This window comes from Equus asinus, chromosome 30, assembly GCF_041296235.1.
Source record: "Equus asinus isolate D_3611 breed Donkey chromosome 30, EquAss-T2T_v2, whole genome shotgun sequence".
Taxonomy (NCBI): domain Eukaryota; kingdom Metazoa; phylum Chordata; class Mammalia; order Perissodactyla; family Equidae; genus Equus; species Equus asinus.
Genome location: NC_091819.1, coordinates 26,267,387 through 26,286,612, shown reverse-complemented (window position 1 = coordinate 26,286,612; position 19,226 = coordinate 26,267,387). Strand labels below are relative to the sequence as shown.

The window sequence follows — 19,226 nt, the reverse complement described above, 5'->3', positions numbered from 1 at the left end:
CTGTGCAGCTGGAGACCATCTTGCGGGTTCCATGTAACAAGTTTATAACCCAATAGTACCTATGAATCCCAGCACTGCCAGATTGTTTTATGCAAGAAAAAATGGGTATTGAGTGCCTACTATGGGTTGGGCACTTTGCTCCCTATCTGAGAATATGTAGGTCATAAGACATAGCCTCTACTCTTAGGAAGCTTATAGCTTATGAGAGGACAGATGTAACTGGAAATAACTACTTTGGGGGTGCCACTAATGTGTGCATCTAAGTTGGCTCAATCTTCTCATAAAAGTTACTTGTTCAGTGAACAGAACTTACTTCCTGCCAGCTTACTTCATGTAAGTCATGATGGTTTTTCTAAAAGCAGCACAGAGTAGGCAGGGAGAAGAGTCAGGGCCCACGGAAAAGACCTGTCTACTAAATAGCTGGGGCACCCAGCCCTGAGAGAGAGAAAGAAGAAAGATAGAACCAGAAAGAGGGTCCGAGGGTTTGACAAATTCACTTGTGTTCCAGGCTGGGAGTCCCATGGAGGTTTCTGGTTAGAGGCGTGTAGTACAGAAGAAGATCATCAAGGGGTGATGTAGTGGTTAAGTTCGCACACTCCACTTCAGCGGCCCAGGGTTTGCAGGTTCAGATCCCAGGTGTAGACCCACACACCACTTATTAAGCCATGCTATGGCAGCGTCCCACATAAAAAGTAGAGGAATATTGACATAGATGTTAGCTCAGCGACAATCTTCCTCAAGAAAAAAAGAGGAAGATTGGCAACATATGTTAGCTCAGGGCCAATCTTCCTCACCAAAAAAAAGAAGAAGAAGAAGGTAATCAAGGAGATCGCTTGTATTCTAGATTTACACCATAGGCTCTCATCACCTATGCCCAAGATGAGGGTGGAGGGCAAGTTAGGAGAACCTGGAGATAGAAAGACATGTTTCCAGGATCAGGGGCTACTGTATTGATTCACGATAGATAATAAGGACAAGAACTTGGGCAGTGAAATAGAGGAAGTGAAGAAGAGTGAGACAACACAACAAATTTACATATAGGCTAGAGCCAAGTTTGAACCAAGTTTGCTGGAAGAGTTGATAATAGAAAAATAAACTTCCAGTGCCCCGGTTAGGAATTGTAGGCATTATATAATAGCTAATACACTATTGTACACTACCACTTTGATTTTATTTGAAGATATGTAAATTGAAGTATTACTCAAATACGATCTGAATCTTATATCAGGGTACAAATTCGTAGGTGAGTAAAGCAAGAAGGTATGGAAATGTCTGTGTGGGCTTATGTATGTCGCGCTACAATGTTTGGCAAAGTAACTTGCCAACAGTCAGCTCTTAGTCTCAGCATCAATTGCAATTACATCACTACCTCATTGAGTTAAATAGAATTGAATAGATTTAGAGTTAAATAGAATTTTATCAACAGTCTAAGGGCAATACATTTTCATAGTCTTTTATAATTGTTTTACATTGCTAGGAAAAATATGAATGAAACTTAAATTGATAAAGATTGGGCTTATATTATGATGTCCAAATTTAATTTCCACTAAAAGCAAATTCATATGTTAATTATTTCTAGATATGAGGTCACTTACTAGGCAGCCCTATGTTATCACGGAACCGTCTACTTCTCATTTTCTCTTACCCATTCTGAAGCCACATGTACATCATATGTGTTCATCAGCCTTCCTTTATGAAACATTTTTCAGAAAAGAAAGCCATTTATATACTGATGATAGCCATGAGGGCAATTTTTACTTTTCCATAATTTACACAAGTACTTAGAGGCAATAAAACTAAAATAGACACTTTAAAATATCTAGGCAGTAGACATCATGAATTTAGATGATGCAATTTAGCATACATGTTCATAGACATAAATGTGTTACGTGTGTATCTACAGTCACCTTGCTGCGTTTTTTAGGCGTTTGGCAGGTAGCGTGCAGCAGGCTCAGATTGGGCAAAATCCCTGCCTTGAGCATCACATTTTGATGGCTGTTTCTGCCGTTGTTGTTTTCCAATGGCCAGCATCTAAGGGTAACAGGAGCAAACATCGGACGATCTTAACTATAATAATTATACCTGTAATTTCAACTAGTAGAGAGTTATTAAAATAGGCTTGTGGCAGTTATTAGAAATTTCAAACACCATCTCTAAACTGCACTGACTGTGGTTTCTGGAGAAGAAAAGCTCAGCTATTGGTTTTTCAGTTTGTCACATCATTCTGATTTACTTACTTTGATATTAAAGATCTTTTTTTCCCATGTACTTCAGCAGCAATAGAAAAATTACTCAATAGACAAGGCTGAGTTACCAAGGGGAGTAACAAGCAGTGTTATTGTAATATCAAGACTGTTCACAGGAACTATACATATTAATATCTAGGAGGATCATAGTTCTAATACCTGAAAGAAAAGACTATTGGGAAGTCTTTATCTTTTCTAATTTTAAAAGTTAAGTCCTCAAGGTACTTCTGGGTGATATTGAGAGTGATGAATTTTTTGGAGCCTCAGAATTGAAAAGGAACTCAGAGGCCCCAATCCCCCAGTCTAGTCTCCACCTCATTGCATGAGTCTCTCCTGTAGACTCAAAGACAACTGGGCATCCAGCATTTGTCGGCTCGTAAGTTTCAGAGATCTGGTGCCCTTAGACTGCAGAGCCAGTCCATTCTATCTTTTAGAAATGTATTTCTTATTTTCAGCATAATCTACTTTTCTGTAACTTCCAAGTATCGATCCTAGTCCTGCCTCCTGGAGCCAGGCAGAATAACACAAACATTCCTTTAGATCGAGACAAGATCGAATTAATTGGAGTGATTACATCAACTCTTCTCATGTTTTCTTTTTATTTCCTTTAGTCAAAATTTCTAGTTGACTGTTTTTCTGTGAGGTTCAACCACCCATGTCTCATATCTCAAAATCACCAGGGACTTGGAAAATGCAGATTCCATGACCTCATCTCAGATAAACTGAGTTAGAATCATTCTCTCTGCCCCTCTCCCATCACTTGCATTGGTTACAAGCACCTCAGAACAGCAGAGTTTAAGAACCATGATCCAGGTAGAGGCGTTCCTAGCTGAGCCTCCTTACGAAAGATCAGTGGTTCTCACTTTAGCCGCAGAATCACCTGGAGGGCTCCTTGTAACAGATTGCTGGACTTCACCTCTCAGAAAGTCTAATTAAGTTATTTTCTGGTAAGGTCTGAGAATTTTTATTTTAAACCAATTCTCAGGTGATGCTGATGCTGCTGGTTTTGAGACCGCAACTTGCAAACCACTGCTCTAGACTAACCAATTCTCCCCACTCTGTCCCTGGATAGATGCCAAGGGCACACTGAATGTCACAGCTGAAAGCTACTCTCCAGTTATGTCCACAGGTTTCGCAACCACCAGCTGAATTATATGGTTAAGAGTCAATTGCATTGGCTCTCATAGCTGTTTATCACATTTGAATTGATAGCAATTACACATTTGTTTAAATATTATATAAGCTGCTGAAATTTGAATATGAAAAGAAAAAGAAGTGTCTATGAAAATTAAGCTGAACACTTAAAAAGACTTGAAAAAGTAAAGAGGTCTTAAAAATTGCTATCAAATTAAATCTGAGTGAGATATACACCAGGAAAGTGGGCACGTAATGTTCTCTCACTTAATAGTCTCATCTTCTTTCACTGTTTTTGCTGCTCTCTGCCTGTATTTGCTCCAGTTCATCAATAGTCCTCCATAACGGTAACTGAACGCAATACTTGAGATGTGACCCAACCAGCATGGATTGGGAATAGCATCTTCCCAACAGGGAAGAAAGCACAGATCATGTAACGTTGACAATCCAGCCTGAAAATTCCATCAGCTTCCCCATCCCAGTTCCCAGCACAGCAGCCATGTCAAAATGGAGTCATTTTGGGCTTAAAATTGTTTAAAAACTAGATTTTTTTTCTCATGAGCTCAGATTACATCTCCCTCATCTTGTCTTTTCCTGCTAGACTTTTGGTTTATTGTTGGTTTATTCATTTTAGTGTGAGTTTGGTTCTTTATCCTTCTTTCTATTGAGTTTTATTTTGTGAGTTATAGCTTTACATCATTTTTTAGAGTCTCTCTTTGTTACCCAGTCTTTTATCAAGATTATCAGATTTGCATCAGGCATGCATTTTATCACAATTCCCTCAGTTGAATCATGCAAATTATGGATTAAAACATCAAACAGAGCAGGGAAGAAGAGTTCCACTGCTCTCATAATCAGCACACCTGGAAGATCCTTGTTGATTTGGTTAGCAGCCTCACCGTTCCCTGTCTTGTCCACAGAGATACCATGAAAGACTGCTGGACCCTTACTTAGTCCAAGAACGTTTGTTTAAGGCACCTCCCGTCCTCAAGTCTGGCAAACAATTTTTACAAGGGAGTAAATGAGCATGCACGTGACAAGGATCTTATATAGCTTATACGAGGAGTTCTTTGCAAACAATCAGAAGAGCAGTAAGCCATTAGAAAAACAAGCAAGATTTTAACTTGAAAATTTTTAAATGAGCTCCAACCATTCTGACAGACGAAATGCAAATAGTCGATAAATATATGAGAAAACAAAAAGAAAGTTATTTTATTAATAACCAAGTATAATTCAGGAAGCAACAAAATACATTTTTCTTCCAAATAGGCTAGGTAATTTTTTAAATGATAATATCTAGTGTTGGAAAAGGGATTAGAAAATTGGTGATTCTATACATTAAAGAAGTATAAATTGCTAATCACTTTTCTCAGAACTTTACAGAATGTATCAAAAGCTTTAAAATCTTCTTTCACTTCCAATCAGTAGTTGAGCTTCTAATAATTTAATCCTAAGAAAACCCAGATGTTCACACACATACAAGAATATTCATTGCATCATATAACTGCCAAACATAAGGAAATCTGAACGTACATTTGGGAATTTCTTAAATACCTCAAGGTATATCTACCTGATGGAATATTATGCAGCTATTAAAAATTAAATTACAGAGCAGTGGCCTTCATCTTTATTTTTATTGCCACTCACATTTGACACAGTAATACATATGTTTTTGTGTGCATGTGTATACGTTATGTGATTATATAAACTGTGCTTGTCTATACTTGTATATTTATATGTGTATTTTTATTTTCTATAAAAAGTTACACTTCAGAAACAATACATTTTGTTATTATGTGTGTGCAACGCACTCTGATATGTTCTGATCTGTTCTATAACATTTAATTTTTTTCTTAATGTTAGTAGTGTCTTTCTAAATTGATTTCCTTACCCACTAATGTGATGAATGTGAAGAAAACATTAGAAGAAATGTACGTAACATGGGTAATTGGTCAGTATATAATCATTTCAATAAACATGTTACTCATAATAAGCCATAATATTATACACAGTAAAATTTTTTTGTAAAAAAATAAAATTTAAAAAAGTATACTTTGTATTAAAAGTAGAAAGATTTATTAGTATGTAAATAATTATATTGCACGTAATGTTTATTTCTTTACATTTTTCTGTGTTGTCCTCATTTTCTCTAATGGACATACACTAATTTTATTTTAGAAAAATATTTTTAACTAAGAAACTGAAAGTATTTGGCTGTAGTTGTTCTTTCTCAATCACACAGGAAGCTAGCAATGAGTACTTAAATTAAATGTGATCGTAAACCATTTCTTTTTAGTACATAATAATAGATTTTTTTCAGTGTTCAACATTAAATACACTGGCTCCCAAACCAGCTACATAGCCCCCTTCCTTCCTTCCTTCTTTCTTTCATTGTTTCTTACTTAAATCCCAACAATTTGTGTTTATCGTTAACTTTCCAGAAACTCACACTCTCCACAGTTTTGCTAAAATTATTCGCTGGGTTTCAGTAAACTCACCTGCAAGTTTGTCTAGAGAGCTGACTTTGTTTTCCAAACTCAGCCTAGCACCTTCTTAGCACCTTCCCAGTTAGTTTTCTTGATAGAAACAACCGGAGCCAAATAAGAAGTAAAAAGACCCAGATTCCAGCCAGTTAATTCGATAATATTTAGGGTATGACCCGTGTCCCCATCCCTCACCCAAGGTGCCTCCCCTCCCCCAAGGTAAAAGTTACCTATCCCAAGACATTCGAATCTTATTATCCTGATCTCTAGAAATTTATTCTTAAAATGTGATCTACAGCCGAGGAATTCCACTCACGCAAAGAATCAAGTGTGTGTTTGGGGACTTCTATGTTATTAAGTTGTTTCAACAGCTATCAATTGCTTCACCAAGCCAGGTGACTGAGAGAGCAACACAAGACGGCACGTCACCGCGAGAGTGCTGATTCCACCCAGCATCCAGAGAGGGAAGCGGCGGTGGAGTCTAGGGGGCAGTTAGAAGGTTTCAGCAATGACGTGGGTGGGAAGTTCATCTGTGAAGAATGAGTAGGATCCAACCGTAGATGCCTGGATGGGTGAGCCAAACTGAGAGTGCAGGTGCAAAGGCCAGCCAAAGAACCATGGTGCGGAGGACAGTAGGCACTTTGTGGGGATTTTTTGTTTGTTTTTTTTTTTTAAAGATTGACACCTGAGCTAACATTTGTTGCCAATCTTCCTCTTTTTTTTTTCTTCTTCTTCTCCCCGAAGCCCCTTAGTACAAAGTTGTATATCTTAGTTGTGTGTCTTCTGATTGTGCTATGTGGGATGCCACCTCAGCGTCGTCTGATGAGCGGTGCTATGTCCGCACCCAGGGTCAGAACCAGCGAAGCCTGGGGCCCAGAAGTGGAGCACACAAACCTGACCACTCGGCCACAGGGCCGGCCCCAGACAGTGAGGACTTTGAAAGGCCAGGGAAGACAGGTTATGAAGGATTTTGAAATCCTGGCAAGGGTATTTTTATTTATAAATGAAACCAGGACATTTTAGCCTTTAGCCTCTCCTAAGAGCATACCCTCTCTCTGGTCCAGCAGCATCTCATTACCACACACCGTCAGCTCTTTGCAGTTACATAGCTGTGGAGCCAGGCATCTGGTCAGACGACTGGTTCACACACACCAGTGGAAAGGCAATGACAAGATTTGCTCTTTCTTGTTCCCAGTCCCTCACCATGGCTTCTGGAGCCTATGAGGCATTCTAGAATGTACTTCTGAGTCTACAGTGACTTTTGGGAGAGGCTAGGAGGGAACGACAGGGAACAGACAAGTAGGATCTGTAAGGGAATAGCGAGAGTTAAGAGGTTAACTTCTTTTTTTTTGAGTCTAAAAATGTGGATAGCCCTCCACTCTTCTCTTGAAGCTCTTTCATGCCTATCTTCTAAAATTCGACCCCTTCATTTCTCCTCGGTCTGTTTAGTGTCCCATGGAACGGGAAAGACTGCTGCGTGATTTTACAGCAGTAATAGAGCAAGTGGGCTTAGCCAAGCGAGCATAGCTCCTCTCTTGTCCTCTATAGACTCGTGTCTGCAGGAGTGTGGAATTTGCCCCTCTCCCTAATGCCCCAGGCTCAGACTGGAGCCCAGAGCCTGGCCGTCCTGTCCATTTCCACTGACGCTCGGCTCCTTATTGTCAACTTCGTGTGACGACTTGAAGACCAAGAATGGTTTTAAAAATCAGGCAAAATTCATAACTATCGACAGTTAACTTGGAAAAGCAAAGAACAAACACTAGGTTGTTTGGGGGGTTTATTTTCCTAATTATAACAAAATCTCTTCACAGCATTTAAGACGGGAAGGAACTAGTTTGGCGGAGGAGAAGTCTTGTTGTGAGACACTAGAAAGCTCTCCTTGTTGACAGGATAACTATATTGTAGATTAGGTAGATCCTCTGTGTTTGCTTAGGTGCCAGCTAAAGTCTGAGGTTTATTTTGTCCTGAAAATGATTATGTGCTTCTTTTTCTAGCATATTGTCCGTTAACTAGATACTATAAAACCTCTTAGGATCTTGAGTTTGTTTCATTTTCTTCTGAGTTTCTGTCTTTGTCTTTCTCTACGGCTTCCTGTTTCCAATGTAATCTATTTCCTTTCAGAATCTGACAAGAATGGATATAAAGCACATAACACATATGTAGTTGTTTGGTTAAAAAGAAGTATCATTCATACAGAATTCAATTGTAAGCATTTTGGTAAAAATTGCTATTGGTAAGGGTTTTTTTGAGCCCTTTAGTTTCCAGAATTAAGATTTTACAACTTAGCTATAAAAATATCTCAGATTCTTCAACTTGGAAAAATTATGAAAAGATAATTGGCAGAGGCTGATTCCATACGGCCTGCAGGGAGCTGCCCTGAAAGAGATGGTTCCAAAATGACTGACACGCAAATATGTCCTTTCCTATGATGAGAAAAGATCAGTGTTCGTTTTAATCTCGGAATTTCCAATAGAATGAACAACCAATATTTCTTTGTGCACTAGAATAGATCCTACGTATTTTTCTTTCCGGTTTATGAGCAAAGCAGCATTTGCACAGGATCTAGCTGCAGATATGATCCAAGTGATTAGATCTTCCGATCTAGATGACTGGTTGGGCATCTGTGCTGTTTGCTTTGACCCCAAAGTGGGACACTTAAGTTCTGCTTACTGTTAGTTGTAACCAAAAAGCCTTTTCATTGTCTCAATATGCAGAGTATTCCTGTTACGTATTTGATGTCTATATCACACAAAGTGTTTCATTGTGTGATTATATTAAGATGTATGCATACATTTTCCCATTTCTGTTCATCTGTTTTTCTATTATCACAAACCCACAGGTTTACTGTAGGCCTGTGTTTTTCTAGGGATTTCCATGAATGAGTGTTTTTGAATTCTCTCTTGGGACAACAGCCTGTCAAGCTAAACTTGGAGCTCACCCCATTTTGTTTTGTTTTTGTTTTTTGAGAGAGAATGGCCCTGAGCTAACATCCATGCCCATCTTCCTGTACTTCATATGTGGGATGCCTGCCACAGCATGGCTTGACAAACAGTGCCTAAGTCCACAACCGGGATCTGAACCAGCGTACCCTGGGAGGCCGAAGCAGAACATGCGAACCTAACTGCTGCACCTCTGGGCTGGCCCCCTCACCCTGTTTTTAATGAAGCCCAAGTACTAAGAGCTTCCATGATATTTGGGGAAAAAAAAAAGTATAAAGAGAACCATGTTGCTATTTATTGCATTTACAAAGATGACAGTTTCACAGTCCAAACAAAAGTGATTACATCTAAGTTTCAAACGGCTTCCTGTTTCAATGTAACCATTTCGTTCTCCTTCCCAATAGTTTCTACCAAATCACATTAATCTGTAGTTAAAAAAAATAGTTTTATGTTAGCATCTTTCCCCTCCTCCTCTACTATATGAGAACTTACTCTTATGCCTCAGCCGATATGTAGTTCTCTCTGTCCCACAAATGTCATTAAAAACAGTACACACTTTTTAAAAATACATTATTCAGCCTCGGAAGAAATATATGTGCTCACATATATACATTTACATTAACAGCACACAAGAACACAGTAATAAATATAGGAAATTGCATAGTCTTCAAATATAGAAAAGTAGTTTTTTGATTCCAACATTATTTGATCAACCTATTGGCCAGGTTTGTGGTGGAAAAGCAGTATAATTTCAGCTTCCAATTCATAAGCAATTTCCTGCCCTCCTCAGAGTCAGTATAGTGACTTTGAATCTCAGTGTCCTGATAAAAGCATATAACAATAATAATAATGGTAATAATATAGTAAGGTAATAGCCAACATACGCTGGATACGTCGAGTGTTCCAAGGGTAGTTTTAAGAAATGTACTTGCATTATTCTTCAGAAAAGCCTTTTAAAGGTGGCACTATTATTATCCTCATTTTATGGATTATGAAACAGGCACAGAAGTGATGACAAGAAGAAACAAAAGATATTTTGTATATAATATAAAGTAGGGTGTCTTGTTAACAAACTGCTTTTTCTTTTATTATTTTTCCTCCCATAAAGTGATCAAAGCATAGCCAAGTGAGAAAGACCTTTGCTAGACTTTGCATCTTCTACTGTCAGTTGCTGAGAGCTAAGTCTTGAATGCTTTTCCACAATTAACGGGAAATGATGCTTGGTTTTCATTGCTGCTATTCAGGTCAGCAAAAGGGCCCTTGTAAGTTACTGTACACTGTGTAAAGAAAGCTTGATTTTGAAATTATTAATCACATCTTAAATATATTGTCCTTTTCCCAAAGTGTGGCCACAGATGATGATTCTTAGTGTGGCCCACAGGACACCACCCTTTCATCAAACTCTGAGCCACATCAGGTAGCAAATCAACACTATTGCTGTGATTAATTTATTACTAACACATTGTGTTTCTCAAAAGATCTTTTGATTTTCCTTTATTATTTTATCCTCTGAGAAATACAAATTTCATTCAATAAGTAGACTATCTTATTTTTATACTAGAACATATAAAATGAGAGATGAAACAGAAATTAGCAATTGACAATCTGCTATTCCTGTAAGAAATTTAAAAGTTCTTATCTCTCTGGGGTACTTGTATTAATAGAGACAGTGTTAGCTTTCAAGATTTCCAAAAAATGAATATGTACTCCAGGTATTAATACAATTTGTAAAATCAGAAAATATAGGATTTTTCTGGGGCTGGGGTTGGAGGAAATCAGATGGGAAAGGACAGAGATGTCTACAGTTTGAAGTAGGGAGCAAAGAGACTTTTATCTCTAGATGTAAAATTGGCGCCTTTTTCTCCATGATTATATGGGATGTGAAAACTCAGTCTTGAGTTTCCACCAATCACACCTTCAAAATGCATTTTACTTAATTAAATCATACCCCCTGCATACCTAGCTGTTTATAAATGCAGCTCTAATTCCAGCAATTGAACAAGAATGCACTCACATTGCTACCTTTCAGAGCGGTTTACTAAGGTTTGTTGCAACATGTTTATAACCAGTCACGAACCTAGGTGTTGCATCCTTGCTAAGCCTCGATGGAACGTTTATGGACATGTTTTATGATTTGCTAATCTGTGCTGTGAACCCATCAGTCTGTTTGCAGTGGGGAGGAAGTGGGTGGGATGGGTGGGAGGGTGGAAGGAGGGAGGATCATTTTGTTTGATGTGTTGGCGGAGGGAGGGAGGGAAGTTGGTGATGAAGTTTGAATTAAGGTATACCTAAAGGGTTCTGTGTTGACCCTTGTGCAAAAATCCGCTGCAATAAATAGATGCTACTTGTAAGCAGGTTTTCAGTGATCAGACTCTGTTTTCTTTATTCTTTCCTTGTTTTATATTTTTTCCTCAGGGGAAATCTCTCACATCAAAGAGGTTAACAAGCCTTGTTCAGTCTTACTAAAAGGATCATCTTGTAGCATGGAAGCAGACTGGAGTCATTGCATATACTTTGTAGCTCTATGTTGTTACCCGGAGCAAAGGACATTAGACCAAGATGTTGCATGAGCAAAGGACCTGAATTGTTCTTTCTTTGTGTGCATTAAGGGATTGTCATCTCCAAGGAACTCTACCATCTCAATGCCTCCATTTCAAAATGTTGTCTGCTTACTTCCTCCTTGTACTAAGCTGGATCTGTGTCTTTTCCTTTTTAATAAGTTCAAGTGAAGTAGACCTTTCCCCACCCCCACCCCTCTCTCTCTTTCTCTTAAAGCTTCTGCTAGACACTGTGCACTGAAAATTCAGTCCGTCACAAACTGGAAGAAGTGTAAAAGAAAAAAGCATATATCAATAAGTATACATATGGCTTCACATTTATTAAACGATAAATTAGCAGAGAAGTTTTCATTTCACTGATGTATTCACAGTCAGAAACAACCTCCTGTCTTTCTCTGCTGTCTATACACTCTCGGTTAATGTTTCTTGCATTTATTTTTATACCATATTTAAATAAGAAACACATTTTACTCCAAATGTATTAAAGTTGATCCCTTCTCTGTAAATTTGTGTATGTTTATATTGTTGTTTTATCTTTCATTAAAAGATATGCAGAATCTCGATGCTTTTGTAACTTTGACTTCCACGCTAATTAAAGAAGACAGTGCGGAGAGAGCATCCGCAAATGCAGAGTTGCAATTTAAGCTGTTGGCCTTGAAAGTTTGTTTCAAAGTTTCAAGAGGAACTTGGATGGTACAGCAGTCCAGTGCAGACTGACAGTGTTTCATTTGGGGGCTAACCCAGGACAAGGTAGATCCTCTTTCTCCCATGGAAGAACACCACAAATTGGCCTTCCACATTCTCAAAACCATTTACCAGGCCTTTCTCCCTCATTATGAGTATGCAGCTCTATGTTTTGCTAATGGATATTCTGTTAGAATTAGGTTTGAGTGTGACTTCTCAACTCAAGAACCGATTTTTTTCTTTAAAGTATAATTCTAAAAGTGCCTTAGGTCAGTGGCTCTTAAATTTTGGTGGTTGCAAATTCCTTTGAGAACATGATGGTAATTACTAACATTTAGCAAGTGTTTACTAAGTGCCTGCTGCTGCATTATGGGGCGCCTCACATGCCCATAAAATCCTCACGTTTAATTTTCACAGCAGCCCTGCAAGATCATTCCTGCAATTTTGAGAATATTGAAGCTGAGAGAGGTTAAGTAATTTGTTCAAAGTCATGCAGCCAAGTGGTGAATTGGGATATAAATCCAAGCACTCTGCCTGCAGAACCCACAGGACTTCTTTTGGTAAAATTTAAGTGAAAATCCATATACACTCTCACATAGGAAACACTTGCACTGAATTTTAGGACATTCACAGAATACCCTGTGAAACTCATCCATGGACCCCAGGTAAGACAGCTGGCTCCCTTTAAGGGTTGGATCAGTGACGCAAAATGTCGCCCAGCCAGGAGATGGATCTGACCTCTCTGCTTTTGCATCCACCAAGGCATTGTAGACCCTGGTATTTAAAAGAAAGGATAGTTATTAATGTCTATTGATTACTTTAGGTGGATTTAAATTCTGAAAAAGTTTACCAATATTGGTGAGAAATCAGCAGTGGAGGCTTAGCTGGTTTATCTAACTACCACAAAATGGAAGAGACTTTAGGAGAAACTTGTATATAGGCTAGAATCCAAACACTGTAAACAGTTTAAGAAAGATTTAATTATATGCCTATATGGTCTTTTTAAAGCATGCATAAAATGCAAATAAATTTAAGTTGATAGATGTTCTTCCTTAAAATTCTTAATTCAAGGCAACCTTGAGCAGCTGACACTGAAGCTAGACTGAAACCCTAGTTAATAGAAAGGTTATTTGAAAGAAAACAATAACCCTATTAGAAGAATGCATAAACAATGAGCCTTGTACACATATGATTGGTTATTTTGGAGGCTATCTTTCATAAATTGTCAGTCCTTAGTGATAATTCCTAATCACGGGCTTATACAGAAATGAAAGGCATAAGAATGGTGACAGAAAGCAGAGAAGAGAAACCCTCAGGCAAGTATCCCCAAGTTGGGAGCTCCTAGTAAAAACGTTAGTCCGTTTCTGGGTTCAAGTCCACAGAAGCTTTAAATGGCCTAAAGATTCCATTTGATGTGGTTTAGACAAGACTCAGGATATAGAACAGTGGTGTTTTAAGAGAAGCACACAGAAAAGTTTTGGAGTTTCTTGCAGTTAAATAAGCATGCGGCAACTCTCTCTTGCCCAACCTTGGGACAATTTGATCTATAAGGCATAGAATAAAAATCTTTCACGCTTCTGATGGATAAAATGGTTTTTAAGAAGTGTCTTTCTACCTTGAAACGATCTAAAAGTTATCCACGAAAGCAGTGGCCCAGAGTCTCTACACTTCCATTGCAAAGCCATTTAATTCATCCTCTAAATTGCATTGACCACTTCTTCCATTTGCGGAGTTACGGCAATGTTTTCTGTGGATCTACAAAGGATTTTCCGTTTGAATCAGGGTCACAGAAATGTAGTCAGCAACCTCACCTAAGCCGTCTCCTGTCAGATGCCAGAAAAGTAAATGAAGGCAGAAACTCTCCCTCTTCATTCTGACGAGCATGTGGGTTGATCTTGCTACTCGGGACCTCCAGATGTGTCCTCCACTCTCCTGGTTGGGTGCTCACTTCTCTTTATAGATATATGATGGTTTATAAATAATTTTGGTCTATAGGGAAAGGTATGTCTTGGTTACTAGCATGAATTTAGTCCAGCTACATGCACTGATTATCTCTAACATAGGATTTTTGTGCCCTTAAATACATGCTTGAAAGAGCACATTGAAATATCCAATGGTTTTGCTGTTACTCGTGACTATCTCTACATATTCTAACACCTCTAAAATGTCAACAGGACATAACCAAAGCTACCAATCCACCTTCTAAGCCATTTTAAGAAACTGTGGGAGGTAGTAAAGAATTTGATGAACGTAAAAGATGGAGAGAGAATTAAACTCATGTATCACACACAGGTGTCTCGTATATTTTCTTGTACGACTGTGTAATTGTATCTTTTTGTTGAGAATTTTGTACTCCAAATTAACCTTTAAAAAGACACCGAATGACATATAAAACAAAGACACTGAATGACATATAAGATATTGTTACTTAAAAATAAGATTGAAACAGAAATGGTTGTATATGCCTTTGAAGGCCTGGGGGAGCTTCCCTGGAGCTGAAATGTGATGCATTTGTAAATTCATTTTCAAAAAGGTCATTAGATGCTGGTTAGACATGAGTACTTTGGATTCATAAATTGGTTAATAAACCTTGATGTCTTTATTAGGTTATAGGACCTTGATCATTTCACCTTTGTTTGGAAATCAAATAAACTGGAGTGTGTTTGATATCTTTTTAAAGGTTAATAACATCTGACTCCAATATTGGTTGAGAGGATTAAAAAAATTTACCTAAATCATCAAGCACAGTAGTTGGTACATAATTGGTAGTCAAGAAATAATGTTTACCTGACCCTCTTCCCTTTGCTTTCCTCCAAAAGCTTATCTTTGTAAAAAGATAAAAAACATGTCTAAACCCCCCTCCTAGCTGGGGTGGAATCAGGAACAAAGTTCGGGAAGCCAAAGCAGAGTGAGGGATCAGGGTACCAGACACGGAGAAAGACCTGGAGAGCAGTCAGTTGTGATGGTAGGTTTAGAACCAACCAGATAGAGTCAATAAAGCATCAAGACCTAAAGGTTGACCAAAAAGTGAAAGTGAGCTAAGTCAAGGAGACTGTGTCCTGAACAAGTGGATTCTGGAAACTACAGCTTTGGAAAATAGAAGTAGGGCTTTTTAGAGAGCATCTGTAGCCTCACCTGTATGTCTGTCAGAAACTCTTGTGGGAACGTATCCAATAGGAGCTGGAGGTGAAGGGGAGAGTAGATGGCAGTAATAATGTAGCAGGGTGAAATCACCCATCTTTCCCAGTTCAGAGTATCCAAAGGTATCTTTACCTGGCCCCCAAATACAAGTATGGGAACTCCTCCCACACACACTAAATTTCCAGAGGTCTCCTGGACTAGCACAGGGAGGTCGGTATTGAGTGTAGGAAGACTGAATCATTTGTCATGGGAGAGCTTGGAGACCCTGTAACCTCTTGATTCCGTGATACAGTGGCTGGGGTGTTTGCCAGGTGAGCAGTCAAGTCCAGGCTGAGTGATAGTCCCCCTCAAGTAGTAGCTGGGCATTTGGCAGGTGAGATTGCAATACACAGGCTGAGGGAGGTTCAGTTCGTGATAGGGGAATTATACCCAGAATAGTTGTCTACAGGCCACAGAATTTGAACTGGCTCTGTGTGGTGACACAGCAACTAAGCACACAAATACCTTCCTCATAGCAGATCTGATCCCCGTCTGTATACCCTGGCACTTTCTGGACCGCAGACATATTATGGGACTAACTTTGGGATGATACATACTGCAACTTGCACTGCTCATTCCCCATCCCTTTCCCCCACACGTCTTCCAGCCTTTATCCTTCCCAACTCTCTTCAAGTGTTCAGGTCCAAAAGCCCTCTTTCTACTTCTTTTTCATGGTGAGCCTTAACAGCCCAGCATGAGATTGACTGGAAAGTGTCTTAGCTTCCTCCAGGCTAAGGAAGAGCTAATATTTATCAAGGCAGATTAAACACATTCTGAAATCTCCACTCACTCCAAATGGAAATGGTCTTAAAAGTGTCAAAATTAACACACAGCTAGCTACGTATGAAAACAAGAAAGGGAATCGTTTACTACACAAAAATAACCGAAGGGAATATTTGGTAATTTTCAGAGACTAAAACCGCTTGGTGCCACTTGGTGCTGGAGAGCTGGGCATAGATTTAAGCAGAAAGGACAGGAGCAGGAGCAAGGATCGCTCAGACCTTCAAGGCTAAAGACCAAATTAACACTCCCTTCAGGAGCTCAGAGTGTAAAACACAACACTCTCCCGTGAAGAGAGATTGGGACAGCCTTGCACACTTCCCAAGGTTACTAGAGAACTAAGCCTTTCCCAGTGACCATGGTTTCTAGTATCATCCCTCGTACATGAAGGGTGAGTGGTGTTGTTACCGAACCAGGTCATTTTTGTCCACCGCCTAGACAGCCAAACACTGAGACGACGAGATTGCAGCAGAGTGAGGAAGCGAGAACACGAGCCTCAAATTCGCTTCCCCTGAAAATAGGGACTCAGGCATATTTATGGGATGGGGGCAAGGTAGTCTGAAATGTGGAGAGAGGCGATTGGAGGTGAGGAGAGGTGAGGTCATTGCTGATCTGCGCAAGTGCGGTCAGACTTCATGCCTCTTCATAGGACCCATGTTCACAAAATGGTGGCATTAGCATGATCTGAGGGTGGAGTTTTTAGCCTCTTGACATCAAAAGGTCGCCTATCGGACATCTGCACAGGCCCAGTTGATGAGTTGGTCGTCTCAACCAGCCTGAAGTGGACAAAGAGTTCTAATTCCCAAAAAACAGCTCACACACCCATTACCACAGTGATCCAGGCTCCGGGAGGTGTTATCTATAGGAACCTAGTGGGAGTCAGCTGGCATATTGCCTAAGCAGCACGGTTAACAATGGGTGGGTCAAACAGCTAAAAGCTGTAATCAGTAATTGCAAAAAGGAAAAAATTTTAGTACCTAGATACTTAATCATCAATGGCTGTTTGCCGGTTTCAATGTCATGCCATCAGCGTGTACAGGGCAGGAAATGTATCATTCATGCAGGAGCATCCTCCAGCATAAAACACATCCTGGCCTGGAGCTGTGAAACAGGCTGTGGTTTTCCATGAGAGAAAAACATGGGAGAAATTTGTGGAATGTGAGCTTACAAACAAGAGTCTTAAAAATGCTTAAGAAGGTAAACATTGTGAATGACACAGCAAATGGAAGAGTTTACACCAAAGGAAATAGACAAGATCGATCTGAAAAGTATCTCAAAGTAGGTATTTTTAAATGCTTAAAGCAATAAGGTATGTAAACATGAAATAAGAGGCAGGACAATTTTTTTAAATTTGCACTTCCATGTACATAGTGAAACTTCAGAACACTAATGATAGAGAAGAGAGAGAATATGCCAGAAGTTACCAAGAGAAAAGAAACATAAGTCTGCTTGACATTATATTTATCTTTGCAAATGTGGAATGTCAGAAGTCAATAGAGGGAAACTCTGATTTTAGAATTCTATATCCAACTAAAGAATCATCCAAGTGTAAGTGGCAATTACTAATAACTTCAGACAGGCCATATTTTAGACAGTTTGTCTCAGATTTTCATTGACAGAACCAGCAAAGAATGAACTCTATCAAGAGAAAAAAGAGAAGTCTAAAGACTATGTGAGGACAGAAGAATTAATGATAAGCAAAGAAATCAGTAAAAAAAAAAAAAATCTAAATGTGTATTCTCTATAAAAAATAATTACAAAATATTATTTTCAGTTGTAAGCTGGGAAATAAACTTGGAAGTTGGAAGGAATGAGAGAGTAGAAGGAAATAAATTATTTCAACTCTTTTGTTTTACCTGTGTGGAGAATTGAAGTATTTTGCTGTTGTTAGCGCCATGGAGTGGACTGTGGACAGCTGAGGGAACCCTGCCCGGTCTTGCTGTGCCATCCTCTCCCCTTCTGGTGCTGTATCAGATGATGCTCCGCTGCTATTCACAGGGTTTTGGTGGCCAATTTTTTTGGAAGTGGGTGGCCAGGTCCTTTTTCCTAGTCTGTCTTAGTCTGGAAGCTCCACTGAAACTACGAGTGACCCTGCTGGTGTTTGAAATTCTGGTGGCATAGCTTTCAGCATCACAGCAACATGCAGCCCCACAGCATGACACTGACAGATGGGCGGTGTGGTTCTTGGACCCGGAACTGAACACGGGCCATGGAGGTGAGAGGGCCAAATCTTAACCACTAGACCTCTAGGGCTGGTTGAAGTACAGATTAACTTTCTATTTAACTAGAGAAAAAGCACATTTTAAATTTTCATTGGCTATATATTTATACAATATAGAATATAAATATTGAAATAAGAAAGGAGAGGGAAACAAAGATTGTATTAAATGGAAAATCTTAAGTAATATGGAAGAAATAAATTCAAATATATTAGAATTAAAATAGAGGTAACAATTTTAAATCACCTCTTAAAAAATTCTCAGATTAGACTAAAAACGCATCTGGATATACTTTATAAGAGACACCTAAAACAATACTACCCCAAAAAATGGAACTTAAAAAATTTAAGAAAAGATACAAAAAACAAACACTGACCAAAATAAAGTTTGTATATCTATCCAAAAAAACAATTCAATATGAAAAACATTAACTGAAGTCAAGAGAGACATTTATATGGATAAAATGACGGAAATCCATCAAGAATTTAAAACAATCCTAAACCTATATTCACCTAATAATACAACCTTAAAATATAAAGAAAGCTGCCAAATTTGACAAATACATAATTATAGTGGGAAATGGAAATACCACTTTCAAAAACTAATAGCAAAACTTATTAAAGATATAGAGTTTTGCATAGCACAATTAACAAGATATGTATGCACACACATGCATTTGCACACACAGACACACACAACAGAGAAAGAATGGACTTTGTTTTCAAACACTGACAAACACTCAGAAATACTGACCAGATACTGTATGTAAAATAGACTCAATAAATTATGAAGACCAATGTCATACAGATTATATTTTTTGCCAAAACACAATAAAAATAGAAATAAGCAATAAAAAGATAAGTAGGTGACCTTTCTCCAACATAAGTAGAATGTGAAAAGCAAATTGTTATAATTTTCATGGGTCAAAATGGAAATCAAAATAATCATATTGGGATCTCATCAACATACTGAGATCTATCATCATGTTATCTCATCAACAAAC

The 19,226-nt window shown here is 38.6% G+C and overlaps 1 protein-coding gene across 9 annotated transcripts in view; it reads left to right on the top strand.

Annotated features, from left to right (window-relative positions):
• The window catches only part of RGS7 (regulator of G protein signaling 7), a 501,339-nt gene extending 486,619 nt beyond the window's left edge, over positions 1-14,720 (top strand). For 7 of the 9 annotated variants that reach the window (XM_070501516.1, XM_044762808.2, XM_070501517.1 and 4 more), the window contains one exon: positions 11,218-11,922. In XM_070501516.1, coding sequence (XP_070357617.1) covers positions 11,218-11,268 — 51 coding nt within the window. In that variant the 3' untranslated portion in view covers positions 11,269-11,922. Of the gene's footprint in view, positions 1-11,217 lie in introns of all 9 variants that reach the window. The other 2 variants (XM_044762807.2, XM_044762806.2) reach the window with 2 other exon arrangements.
• Positions 14,721-19,226: the final 4,506 nt, after the last annotated feature.